Genomic DNA, 13,707 nt, shown 5'->3' with positions numbered 1-13,707 from the left:
GATCTGAATGGAATAATTAATGTTACATATTTTTATAATATTATAATTAAATGTATTGCAAGTTTTGAAAAAGGTAATTAATTAGAAATATTTAAACATATTCTATTTTTTAATTAATTGGGCGGTCTTCGTCCATGAAATTTTTCGGTCAACATCCATGAAATATTTAAAAACTAATATTTTATTAATTTAAATTTTACACCTACATCAAATAAGATTTCTTTATTATTCCACATCTTAATTTAATGTTAATTAAAAGTTTCAAAAAAAAATGTTAATTAAAACAAGGAGAAAAAGAATATATAAATAAAGAGAACTGGCTAAATATATGTGTATTAAATCATCTACGTGACCAACGTATACTAACTAAATTCTTTATAAAATATTCAAAAGTTTTTAGTATTGAGCATAACACGATTTGTATTATTTATTAAGCAAATTCTATTGGAATTTTATTCGTAAATTTACTTCTATGAAACCATTGGTACAAAAAATATATATTATTTTATGAATTAAAATTTAGAAATCATCAATAAAACTTACGAAATTAGTTATTTACACAAAAAAATGACTTCCTATTCTAAAGGAATGAAACATAATTAAAAGGATCCTTTATCAGTTTGCGTTGCTATAAGAAATTGCCTGGACATGATGGAGTGGTCAGCTACACAACACATTTAGCTTTTATATCTAACTACTAAATATAATGAGGAATTTAGCAAATTATGGTCTCTGAAATTATACCACTTAAATCAGTCCTTCAAGATCCTGAATTTACAAAACTCGCATCAACGGTCTTTTTAATTTCATTTTGGTCCCTAAGAGTCAACTTGTCAAAGAGACTATGTTGATAGTATTTTATAAACTAAGACTAATCGTAGTACCGTACACGTAAATTCAAAGACAAAAGTACAAGTAGAGAACAATTTCAGAGACTACAAATATAGCTGATTTACTGGTTCCATTTCACTTCAACGATTCAGATTTTGGATTGAGTGAGATTTGGATTGAAAGAATCCAAATTCTTCATCTTCACTGTCCAGATCAACTAAAGCAGAAAAAAAAAACAATTTAGTTGGACACTAGATCTGTCAACTATAGGTACTACATCCACATGTGACTATGAGACTATCCAATTACACTGACCATATGGGACAAAGAAACCACCAGAAACATGGAAGAAAATGAAGGAAATAGGTTGAAGAGTAGCATTAAAGACCTACGATCCTCGAAGGATGTATAAGAGGGCCACAACCAAGGATTCTATGTACAACAGGTTCCATCCTAATATCATCTGTACAGCATAATATCATCTTCATCTAAAAGTAAAGGAGGAAAACTGAGATGTGGACATTCAAATTACCTATTGAACCGACCTGATGAATTCCGACGTGAATAAAATTGGTGAGAACCAGTTGCAAAACCCGGCAGTCCATTTCCATTTCCAGGTTGGGGCAATGTATGTTCAGAAGCGCCAATTCGACCAATTATAGGAGGTTCAGGCCTCAAAGGATCCACCCTGCTGACATGGTTTAACTCATCAAGGCGAGGTGCATAACGTTGCATAGCTGGTGCAGTCATCATGTACGGTGGCTCGGATACTGAACCAGGAGGCAAATAACTAGATCCTAAGTTATAAGCAGGATCATGTCCAGATAGATAATCATTCCTCATAGAATCAGGATTCTGCAGCCCGTAAAGCCCGCTCTGTTGCCTCATCTCTGATTCTCTCAGGTACTTTTGGGTCCCAACATAGGCTACCCCAAAAGAGCTCGGCTCTAAATGCCCATAACCACTATCACCAGCCTCAGAATACGGGGGTAGCAAATAAGATTTGGGCTGAAAACCTTCAACGGAGGGTCCTCTATCAATTGGATGAGATATGCTATGGTCCAGTTCTTCCTCATGCATTTGATTTATAGCCTGCCTTTTGGCTGGTGAGGTCACAGCTCTTCCATCATTTTCCTCAGTTCGTTTCCTCTTCCAGGAGGACTTGTCACTGTCAGCCTTGCTCACCCATTGACTCTGTCGATCGGTACTACCAAGAGCCGAGCTTCCTTTCTGCCCTCCATTCATAGATGATGTGTGATCTTCATCATCAGTTAACCTCAAGGAATCATGACCCAACATGACATCATTTCCATCCTTGTCATCCATAGTATGACTAGCAGGTGCTTCTTCATTATCAGGGCTTTCCATGTTTGATACTTCATGCTGGCTGAACAGGTGACCGTGCTCTTTGGCTATGCCCTTATGCTTAACAGTCCAGTCCGGGCGGCTCCAAAGGTAGAGTGGGGGTGTCGTTATATTCCATTGTTCCATTTGCTTGTCGTTAGCATCAATAGATCCAGGTAGATAAAATGACTGGGGAGAAAGCAAGGCAGGAACAGGGGGGGAAAGGCAGCAGTCAGAACACAACAGAGACTCCGTATCAATCAAAATATGCATTACCACAAAATATAATTTATTATTTACCTTGCCTGATAGAAACTTCTTATCCTCCCACACAAGATCGTACGGAGACCGTTTTCTATCTAGCCTATATAATGAGCAAAGAAATGTGAAAATGCAGGGGGGGGCTGCTTCCCAAACAAGGAAGCCACAATTTTAGAATAGTCTTAGCAGGCTTCTGTAGAGGGGAAAATTTATTTAACTCTTCATCCTTGACAAAAAGTGAATATAAAGGACATTACCTCTCTGTTTCTGGTGGTACGATAAGAATCATGAGCTTTGGTTCAAACTCAAGAGCCTTGTTAATAAACTTGTTAGCCAAAGCAGCTTTTAGCCCAAAGGGAGGATTGAGGCCCATGATCTGTACCAGAAGCAAACAAAAAAAATGAATCGGCCATGTGGATATGCATGCACATCTCAACCATCCAATTGACCAACTCTTACCAATTGCGACCCTTCAGGCAACTCCTTTCGCTGGACACTCATCCAATCTCTCATCTCAAAATTAAAATCATTCTGTAAATGTTGTGGTAAACAGGTAAACAAAAATAACAAGATAACCATGGGCAAAGCTATAAAAATTAGCTGAAACCATCACATAAATCATTTTGTTCATAAATTGACCACTCTGAAGAACAGTGTAATTCATCTTAATAGTTATATTGTATACCCACCCATACACAACAGAAGCTTTAAATTCAAATATCCATTTACCATTCAAAATGAATGGAAAAATCTGATAAAATGTGATCATCCAAAGAACTAGTTGCAGTTATAATGAGGCAAAAATTGAAATAAAGGAATTAGAAGCATATTCACCTTTGTTGGAAGTAAATCATAGTTTTTGTATGAGCATTTCTTCCCCGTCTCTTCAAGCTTTTTCTTCATAAGAGTGCTGAAGTCGTTAGCTCCACAACAAAAGTCCACAATCTGACCACAAATAACAATCTGTCAGGCAATCAGCAATGAAACTTAAAAGTAGTTAACAATGTCAAGAATGGCGATCAAGTATCAACCATATAGTAATAGTATATCTTGACTTCACAAGGAATAACTGATCTTTAGTTTTACAGATATGGCAGATAAAGAAAATTCAGGCAAATTTATAACAATTGAAGTTGTTGAAAACAGAAGAAAAGAAATGTAAGAACAAATACTTGGAGTATCTTCCGTAAAACTTTACATAGGCAGAAAACTGACATGTAAATTAAAATAGATCTTTCATGGCCTGGACTGGACTAGTAAAGCCATAAATAAATGTCAAGTCATAAAAACATAGAAATGTCAAAAACCTGCATCATTTAGTTCCCTCCAATTACTGACCAGAAAATTTAATAAACAAACACCAAATGACCATGGAAAGTAAATATTAAAAAAAAATTAAGCTATGTACAAACTTTTAAGGAATACTTTCACTTAGCCTCAGGTGAAAGTATAGTATAACTAATGAGAAAAAAGAATATGTTAATAAATACAATAAATTAACTAAGTGTAGATCAATAGCAGTACTTACTGTATCGCCATTTTGAACATACCACTGCAGTTTATCAACAATCTGCAAATGTAAAGAGCATTTCTTAAGCAATGCTTGATGGGTGTAATTATGGTGGGACGACCAAGAAAAAAATTCACTCCAACACAGCACAAGTTGGTGATATCAGCAAAATCCAAAAAGCCTTCCAACTTTTAAATAATAAACTCCAGGAAACTAATTGTGGATAAGTGTGTTTTTGCACCTAACTTTCATGCAATTCAGAACTTCGGTAACTGTTGGATGTTACATTAAAGGTTGAATGACAAGTGTGTAATAAGCATGTGCTTATATGAACGCTAAAAACTTGAGAAAGCTCTTACACTCTATAGTTTATCATACAAAAAATTTTAAAGAAATGTTTAATTGCTATAGCTTTGAGTATATATCAAGACCCTGACCTCACCCTATTGAGATTGGATAATATCTTAAGCTCTTTCAAGTTTGTCATGTGAAAAAATTATTTGGGTCATGTAAAGCTAAATTAACATCTATAGGAAAATCATAAGTTCATCCAAAACTGTCAATAATTATGGGTTTTTGATTGAGCTTTGGTTTTTGGCTCAAGTGATTCTTTGACATGGTACCATGGCTAGAGCTGGATACATACCAACACAAACTAAATTAAAATTTAACTGCCACATAGAATTAATTTTCACTGGAAAGCACCGCTAATACTTACTTTACTTCACCTGCACTTCAAATCAATAAATCCTAGACAAAGGCATGTCAAAATTATAGACATTTTTTGGCAATTGGTTGACAGTTAGGCTTTTCAGTGAAGTTTATTTTCTACAATAGTTTTTAGATGGTATCTGTTCTGAAGTCCTACAATGACTAGAGATACGGCCAACTAAGTCCTTATATAGAATAGAACAATCTTCACCTGAGCTAGTTTTTGGGGTAGAGCTTGGCGTAACCCAAAAATCTAATAGGGCACTTTACTTCACCTGAACTCCAAATCAATAAACCCTAGACAAAGGCATGTCAAAATTATATACATTTTTTCGCAATTAGTTATGATTTTAATTTTGTCCGCCTGTTGCCTACTTTTTGGTAGTTGTTCATTATATTGTCAACTCCGTCTATGTTGTGCATCGTCGGTCCTACACCCGGGTAAAGGAGGAAGGTTGTGTTAAACCTGCAACAACCAACATATAACAAGCTGTATCTTTAATATGCATCAAGTGATCCATATAGCCAACCTCACTTAGTGGATTAGGTTTTTGTTGTTGTTGTTGTTCTTGTAGTTGTTTGTTGTTGATGATCATATTGCCATCATTTAGACCATTTAATCCAACTAAAAATGACAGTCTGCGAGTGTTAGGTCTAAGTTGCAGTTAAACTAAAATTATAATTCCATTAGAGATGCTCCTTTGTTAAGCTGCATACCACATCTAAGCCACCAACAAATCATATAAGCAAAGCCAAAAGCATCATTATTACTGTTAATCGGTTTCCCTTTATACAGCATCAGCTTAACTATTTCTACTATTCACGATACTTGCCTAAACTAGAAAAGGCAGTACACATTCAATGGTTGTCCAAGATTAATAATAATACTCTCCAATGAAAAGGAGTTCACATTAAAGCTAGTTCTTGTATCTTCTCAACACAGCAAATGCCTAAAGACGTAGAAAGAAGTAAAAAGATCCAGGGAAGATAGAACACAATAGAATAGGAATATGATAAAATAACTAAAATAATAAGAGATAAGGTTCAGTGAGAATTAAATACCCCTTCCAGTTTTTCCACTTGTGTAAAATGGCGACCATATGATGTGTAGCGATTACCATTTAGAACTGGTGCCATGTATACTTTCAGCTTGTCCTACAGAGCCAAGTTTAGATAATAGATATTAGATATGTAACAAGAAATAGCATAAAATTTGTTAAGAAAAGCCTTCTCAATTAGCATCTCAGAGAAATTTTGCATCAGGCCTGCAATTGAGTCTATTTCACAGACATTCCCGGTTGCTTGCTTTCTGACCTTTTTCGGGAGATATGTTCACTATTTCCTCTTTTTTTTTAATCAGAATATCATATGGGGTTTGAAACCCTTGTTCAGCCATTCATTCATACAAACCCCGATTGACCCACTGTTATCTCCCATGTTTCACACAATTCCTCCTCATCCACTGCTCGCTGGCATTATTTACAGCCAAGCCCTGCATTTTCTGACACACACATTGCTATTTTTTTCCCTTGATGTTTCTTGAGATTTATTATTGACTTGAGGGTTCAGCTTACAACGATGAGTCGATGACTTAGATTATTAATTGTAAATGCCTTCAGTACAGGGTTATTTTTTATCTTACAGCATTTATGTATATATAGGAAAAAATTGGTTTTCTTGTATCCGTCCATATCTTCAGTATAGAGGCCGTCCGACCATAGAGATTTTGGGTCAACCGTTGAACACCACTTATGGGGTTTAATAACTATGATCGAGAAAAACAGCGATATAATATCATGCTCTAAGACATGCTAAAGAGGATAGAATATTAGACACTAAGAACCAGAATCCTGAGAAAAATTAAAAATAGCAGAGTACCTTCCACTTAAATATCTGATGTAGAACATCGGGGCCACAAACAGCTTCTGCATCCCGAATGTTTTGCCCGGCCTCCAGCATCCTCAGAGCTGTTCGGACAGCCTGTATACACACAACACAGAAAATACAAGCTTAAAACAAACCACAATATAAAACTCACCATGTTGTAAACATAAGCTTAAAACAAACTCCACAATATAACACCAGAGTATAAGTATAGATATTACATCAACTGAGCCTTCCAACTTCCCCACTGTAATGGTCTTCTCCACAACACTTTTCAATGAGTGAGTATGAGTAGAAGCAAATTTATGTGTTTTTATTACATTCTCCAAAGTAATTGATGACGTAGCTTCTTCAAACAAAGTCAGCAATCTACACCAGAAGAAAGCATCTTAACAATATCAACCATAACATAAGACAGCTTTTGAGTTTCAAACAAAAATCTTGAAAGAAATTTTTTATAAACATTAAAAACGAATAAAGCCTTATCCCATTTGGCATGGTCTACATCGACCAAATGACACCATACCGTAAATCAATAACAGCAACAGTAAAAGATGAGAAACTCAAGTCAGATAAGAAAATTCACCTCCTCTCTGAATCTGCATCTAATGGAGGCAATGCACTACTCAATTTCTTAGTAGGCTTAACAGACAGGGTTTTCTTAGCTACATTATCAACCTGACTGCCGGAATTAGTTTTCTTAAATCCCTTCTCCCAGATAGAATACAGTTCATCACCCATTGAGGGCTTGCTTTCCTCGTGGTCACACCTTTCAGTTTCCTTTGAGATTGACCTCTTACTTTCATTCAAGTGCCTTGATGCTTCAATTGCTTTCTTCCTTAATATATTTGATCCAAAACTCTTTTCAGACTTCTTGATACCAACGTTCTCAGATGAAAATTTACCAGAAAGTTTAGATGATTTAGCACTTCTTTTACCCAATTGACTGTCTGATTTAACATTGTTCTTGTTCAATTTAAGTCTGTCCTTGGTTGCAGGTTTTGTCTTCTCAGTATTAATTTCTCGAACAGCAGCTTTATCAGTTGGGAAATTTATATGATCTCTTATAGGAGTTCCGATGTCGTCATCAATCTCATGCTTTCTGGTCCAATGAATAGGAAAAGATGTTACATGAGGTTAACAAGGAAAAAATTGGAGTACAAAAACATACATATACTTATAAAACTTACAAGCAATAGATAAGAATGCGATTGTTCGGTAAAAGTCCTTCCCAAGCCCTTGTTATAATATCTTCATCCTCAATGTCATCAAAACCAATCTCTCTGATAAAACCAACTTGAGAATAAGCCCTCCAGAAACGGGTAATTAGAATCATTCAATGTATGGGATGGACACAGTCAAAAAAAAATGTATGCGATAAACACATTCAAAAAAAGAAAATAACCTTGGCAAACATTTACGATGAAATGACTTGGGACAACGCCTACAAACAGCAAATTGCAACTCATGCTCCTTCTTGTTTTCCATTTCTTTACAGACACAACAAAAATGAGTAGGGCAAGTAAAAGGTTCACCACCAGCAATATTTCTCTCAAGTTCTGTTGGAGCATCCACAACCAATCGGTGAAGTAACTTTGCAACACAGTGCGGATGATAAAAGAAGCCACAAGTTGCTGAAGCACATTTGAAGACCTGAGGGAGAAATTCCATAGAACTTTTAAATCCGTACAAAATAAAGAACCTCTGGGAAAACCTTCATGTTTTATTCGTAGTAGTTTAATCTAGCATATGCAATGTTAAGTAGGCATACTGCATAGTACTTATTATATCTATGGTACTCTTGCGTACCAGGGTTGTCAATACCGCACTATAGCAGTGCATAATGGCACCTGGCGACTCCTAATTTCTGTGTACTGTGTGGTATAGAAGTTTAGTATAGTGGCCGTTGCAACTGCTGAAGCAGTGGAAATAGCAGTTCTTGCAGCGCTATTTTGCTTCTATTTGACAGGATTGACGAAAACCCAAAAAATGCCCTTGAGAAGTTAATGAATGTTAGCGCACTTGGGGAGGCAGTTTAGTCAGAAACATAATGAAAAGGGTTTGATTAGAAGAGGATGAGGCGATCTACAGATGTGATAGCAGTAAAAGTGATAAAAAGGAAGACTTGGACCTAGGGAGGATAATTGATGATTCCTATTCATCAAACTTTTATTTAAATGGACATAATTTTAGGCGGTTTAAAAGGCTTAAACTCATAGGTTACCTTGACTTTGTTGGTATTTACTTGCATGTTCTGTTTAAGACACCTATGATTATTTATTGTTATTATGAAAGCTATGATATTGAGTTTTTTTTTTATCATTTTTAAACACTAAAATATGTATATACTACTATATGGTATAAGTTGCATACAAATTTCAGCATAGCAGTCATCCTACAATGCGCTATAACACCAGAACTTTTGGGGTCGACCGCTATGCGCTGCAATCCAGGATTGACAACACTTCAGTAATATATTTTATTACTAGCCCATTTACTGTATATACAAGACTTTACACCCACATTGGGTACAATTTTCTAATTTCTCTTACTTTACACAGTACCAAAGCTCAAAACTTCTCTCTTAAAAAACGCAAAACAAAAGAAGTGGCAACAGCATTGTGGCCCAGTCATGCCTTCAAGTTAGGGAAGTCATCATTGTTACTTCCATTTGAAGTTCTCCAGCAACTGGCAGTGGTTGCCAGAGTCAGCCATAACTGTTTGTAGCAGTCAGCCAGAAACAAGATAAGGGCCGACAATGAGGGTGGCACAGTCAGCAAGCAAGCTGGGTCACAGGTTTTGGTATCTGATTTGTAGTGTGCTTTGCTTCTTTCCACACACTTTAGGGCTGGAATTGTGCTTTTCTGATCCACCCAAGGTCATCTAGTAGCTTTTAGAATAGCTGGTTCATGACATAGTTTCAGAGCCTCTATGACCAAGTGGTCTAGAGCCAGCACAACGTTGGTTGGCGTGTGTGCTGTCCATGCTTCAAGCAAATGGGCTCTTGCGTGAGGGGGGTGTGTTAGAAATATAGTATAAAACAATTCAAGTGTCTTCACCCAACAGCTTAAGCTTTAAGGATAGTTGGTTCATAACAGAGGCATGCATAACCGCTCAAGAACTCACAAGACCCAAAGCATTGAGATGATTAATTACACAACATGGACATTCCACTAAACTTTCTTGACATTCATATTCCATGATTACAAAAAAGTACCACAATCATCACCAAATTCTTTCATGTAAGTGGGAGCCGAGTGAAATCTGTTAAAAGCTATTTCTCCTAGAAATAAAACTGATAAAAATATATTTATTAGCATCAGATAGACTACCGAGGATGGGGTGGCAGTGTGGCACTTCATACAGCTAGGAGAATCTTTCATATAAATGGGAGCAGAGTGAAATATGCTAAAAGCTATTTCTCCTCAAAACAAAACTTAAAAATAAAAAATATATGTGCATCGATAGACTACCAAGGATGGGGTGGCAGTGTGGCACTTCATACAGCTAGGAGAGAAGGTATCAATTAAGACAAAAACAAGAGCAGCCCATTCTTTTACATTTAATTATACCTCAGCACCAGAAAGTTTGTCAGAACAGCCTAGCTTGCCACATACAAAGCACTGGTGCCTATTATATTGACAATTCTTACAATAGAAGTTTTGGCTCTCCTGCAAATTTTATCGCAAGCAATCAAATTTCTACATAATAATCCAATGAAACTGGAAATAGAGAAAAATCAGTAAAATAAATACAAAGAAAATGAAATTAACATACAACAACTTCCTTTCGGGTAAAACCAAGAGATTCACAAGAAGATTCTTCACCATCCTCCTCATTTGCATGAAATGACCTCATGCACTTTCCATCACAACTGCATTTATCATTTAATAGAAGCAAGTAATTATTAGAATGAGTCTAGGCCTAACTCTACCTCAAAAGCTTAGCTTATGGATGAGGATTGTTCGACTCTTTACAAGGAGTTATAGTAATTTAGCCGTATCTCTAGTTAATATGGGACTTTAATACACTTTGTCAAGCTAAAGGCTTCAACATCTAGAGAGAGAACTTTGCAGGACTGAACATCTGCGGGTGCCCCATCATTTATGAATGGCCCAATAACAAAATCTAATACCATCTTAAATTTTGGGTCTAGGCCTACCTCTACCCCAAAAGCTAGCTTGGGGGTGACAGCAAAAGATTGCTCTACCCTTTATAAGGACTTATTTGGCCGTATCTCTAGTTAATGTGGGACCTTAATAACAATAATCTTAAGAAATTATGCACAAAAATATAAATACACATGACAGAGAAACATATTAAATCAAATTATCGCACATGAAGAAGAAAACAATCTTACCACAAAATGTTGCCCCCATTGTCACAAATCGCACAAACAGAATCAAACAATCCATCCTCTTCATCTGACTCCTCACCCATTTCATCAATCATATCATTGTCATTATCGTCGAATATAAATCCAGGTCTTGCTAAATCTTTAGCTTCCTGAAATCAATGAATTACACTAAAAAACCACGAACAATGCAATGAATGCATATGACAATAGCAAAAGTGAAGAATGAAATTATAACAGAAAAAATATCTTCAAGGTAGAAAAACCAACGATTTAAATATTTAACAAACCTCATCAGAAATTTTCTTGAACTTCAGCACCATGAGCAAAAGCTGTTTAAATCAAATAATTGACGATAAAGTGAGACGCCGGAGAAGAAAAGAAAGTAAATGTTTTTCCCTTAAAAAAATAAATTAAATGTTTGATTTGATTATTTAATTATGTTAGGTAGCAAAAGGGCTAGTCAAAGGATAACTACTATAACAAAACCAGATAGAGTAAACTAACATAACTGTTAGAAATATAATATAAAAGCATCTACGTGCCTTTAACCAATAACTTAAGCTTCTGGGGTAGTTAATTCATGACATGGTAAAAGAGAACCAATGACCAAGTGGTCTAGATTTTGATGCTTGCTGCCCCCTTCTAAATAAAAGGTATATTTAGCACAAGATAAGTAAGATTGTGCAGAGCTCACAGATCAACCCCAAATAGCTGCTGCAAGAGTAGGCGTGTTATAAATATAATGTAAAACCATTCATATTCTTCACCCAACAGTTTAAGCTTTTAGGATAGTTGGTTTATGTGAATAACTAAAACTAGAGCAAATTTTTAGGGCACAGAGTAGACACGCCATTCTTAAATATTTTTTTTTAAGAGGAAGCACATATTTAGCAGAAGACAACGAGTAAAGGAGACTGAAAACAGGGAGAGATTTAGAAGAAGTACTTCCCTAATACCATGGGACAATGTTATACAAATACAACAGTACTTTAGATCACACATTTCATCTAGCTTAATGTTGGATGCAAACCAACACATGAACTTCATAATCTTGACATAGAACTCTTAACATCCATCACTTAGTTCAAATATCAAAGAAGAATCATGTAACCCCCATTTAATTAGTCTTGCACCAATGAACAAGGAAAAACGTTTATTATAAAACATAATTTCTATAATCAATCAATTAATTTAACTCGATACAAAAATATACAAGTATAATTTCAAACCATATTTTGAATCAGTAATTCACAAAAGGATGTTCCAAATGAGAAAAGATAAAATGCTCATTTCGTAGTTCACCGCTACAACAGATTTATGAAGTAAATTGTACCTTGGATTTAGCTAAGTCAGCATCCCTTTTGGCAGCTTCACCCATCAAAGTAACATGGTTTGTCAAATCATTTTGCGAGGGCATAACCTCATAGGAGCTGCAAATGATTTATTCAAAAAAAATTATGATATTATTGGTATGTACTTTCACAACAATTAAGAGAGAAAGAAGACCAGAACTACGGAACTACCTAAACTCCTTATTCTTACTCAAGTTATCCCACATAGATTTAGCAGATATGTCAGGATTCCTCTTCACATGACTCAGGAAATGAATGGTGATGAAAATCGTCCTTATGGTATCCTCATAGCTCTTTCTCGGCTTCTGAAGTTTGACCCACTTCCCATCCTTCGATAGCACTGATATCTCAGGCCTCACGTAAGAAAGATCAAAGCTCCACGCTATGACTTGCATGAAAATCGTCTGCAGCCCATTGTCCGCAGCACCGTGGATGAACACCTTCTCGTTCTTCCCGTCCAGACTCTCGGACTTATTCCATTGAATTGGCAACACAGCAAAAGAAACAAGCGCATCTTTGTCATCAACAAAATAGTAATTCGACACAGATATCGGCTGAGTCTCATCCTCATCATCTGAAGATGCCATGTTCCTACTTTTCTCCGCAAATCCAAACTACTCGACACCTATACACCGAAAATACAAAAAGAATGTATGTATAATGAGTATAGTTAAATAACATTCGTTGGATAATAGATATGGGTTTTCTAATTTCTACCCTATGATTGATACATTTTAAGAAAAGAACATAACCAAGATAACACAGTGGTACATTTTGGTTCAATTTGAATTGGAAGATAAAATTTAGCGATTTGGGTTCTACGTGCAGATGATGGAACCCTAACTTGGTGCCATTTTGTGAGGAATTCGAAATTCTAGAAAAGGAAAGCTAAAGCTATTGACGATTGAAGAGAAATGAAATGCAGTGTGATCATGGAGGAGTTGTGTACCTTGAGCGACAGCGAACGCAGCGGAACGAGGGTTCTGGTTATGGCGTCAACTGCTCAGGTTCCAAGTACAAGTCGCAGAGTTCGTGCGATTCTCCATCTTTCCCTTGATATACTTTTTTTGAAAATCCCTTGATATGCATGCTTAAAAAGCCCTAAATCCATTTCTGCAGAAAACATTTTTTGTTTTTCTTTTTTATTTTTCTTTTTTGAAAATAACTTATTCGTTTTTTAAATTTAAAAATATTTTGTTTCACTTTTTTTTCATTTTTATTTGTCATTATTGCTGCTAGCATCATGTGGCTTCGTCGCACCACAAACGTTGTTACCATTGTCATCTCCACCACCACTGTGATAACCACCATTACCTTTATAATCGCCACCACATTCACAGTCATTGTCACCATCACTATTGCTACTGGCACCAATCTCATCATCATCATTGTTGTCGCCATCGTCATCACCTTCACTACCATTGTGGCCACCACCACCCCCTAACATCGTGGCCACT

At 36.0% G+C, this 13,707-nt stretch overlaps 1 protein-coding gene across 1 annotated transcript; it reads right to left on the bottom strand.

Moving 5' to 3' along the window:
* Window positions 1–933: 933 nt before the first annotated feature.
* Window positions 934–13,324, bottom strand: LOC130722230 (protein ENHANCED DOWNY MILDEW 2-like). Its single transcript, XM_057572898.1, has 19 exons — window positions 13,200–13,324; window positions 12,422–12,875; window positions 12,232–12,328; window positions 11,186–11,227; window positions 10,902–11,047; window positions 10,319–10,415; window positions 10,114–10,212; window positions 7,947–8,194; window positions 7,732–7,824; window positions 7,128–7,643; window positions 6,763–6,910; window positions 6,536–6,637; window positions 5,720–5,812; window positions 3,965–4,006; window positions 3,271–3,381; window positions 2,896–2,967; window positions 2,694–2,812; window positions 2,476–2,539; window positions 934–2,364 (listed from the first exon to the last, which is right to left on the bottom strand). The coding sequence occupies exons 2-19, from the start codon at window positions 12,835–12,837 to the stop codon at window positions 1,360–1,362; spliced, it is 3,510 nt and encodes a 1,169-aa protein (XP_057428881.1). The 5' UTR covers window positions 12,838–12,875; window positions 13,200–13,324; the 3' UTR covers window positions 934–1,359.
* Between the last annotated feature and the right edge of the window lie 383 nt (window positions 13,325–13,707).

This window comes from Lotus japonicus, chromosome 6, assembly GCF_012489685.1.
Source record: "Lotus japonicus ecotype B-129 chromosome 6, LjGifu_v1.2".
NCBI lineage: Eukaryota > Viridiplantae > Streptophyta > Magnoliopsida > Fabales > Fabaceae > Lotus > Lotus japonicus.
This window is presented reverse-complemented; position numbering and strand designations above follow the sequence as displayed.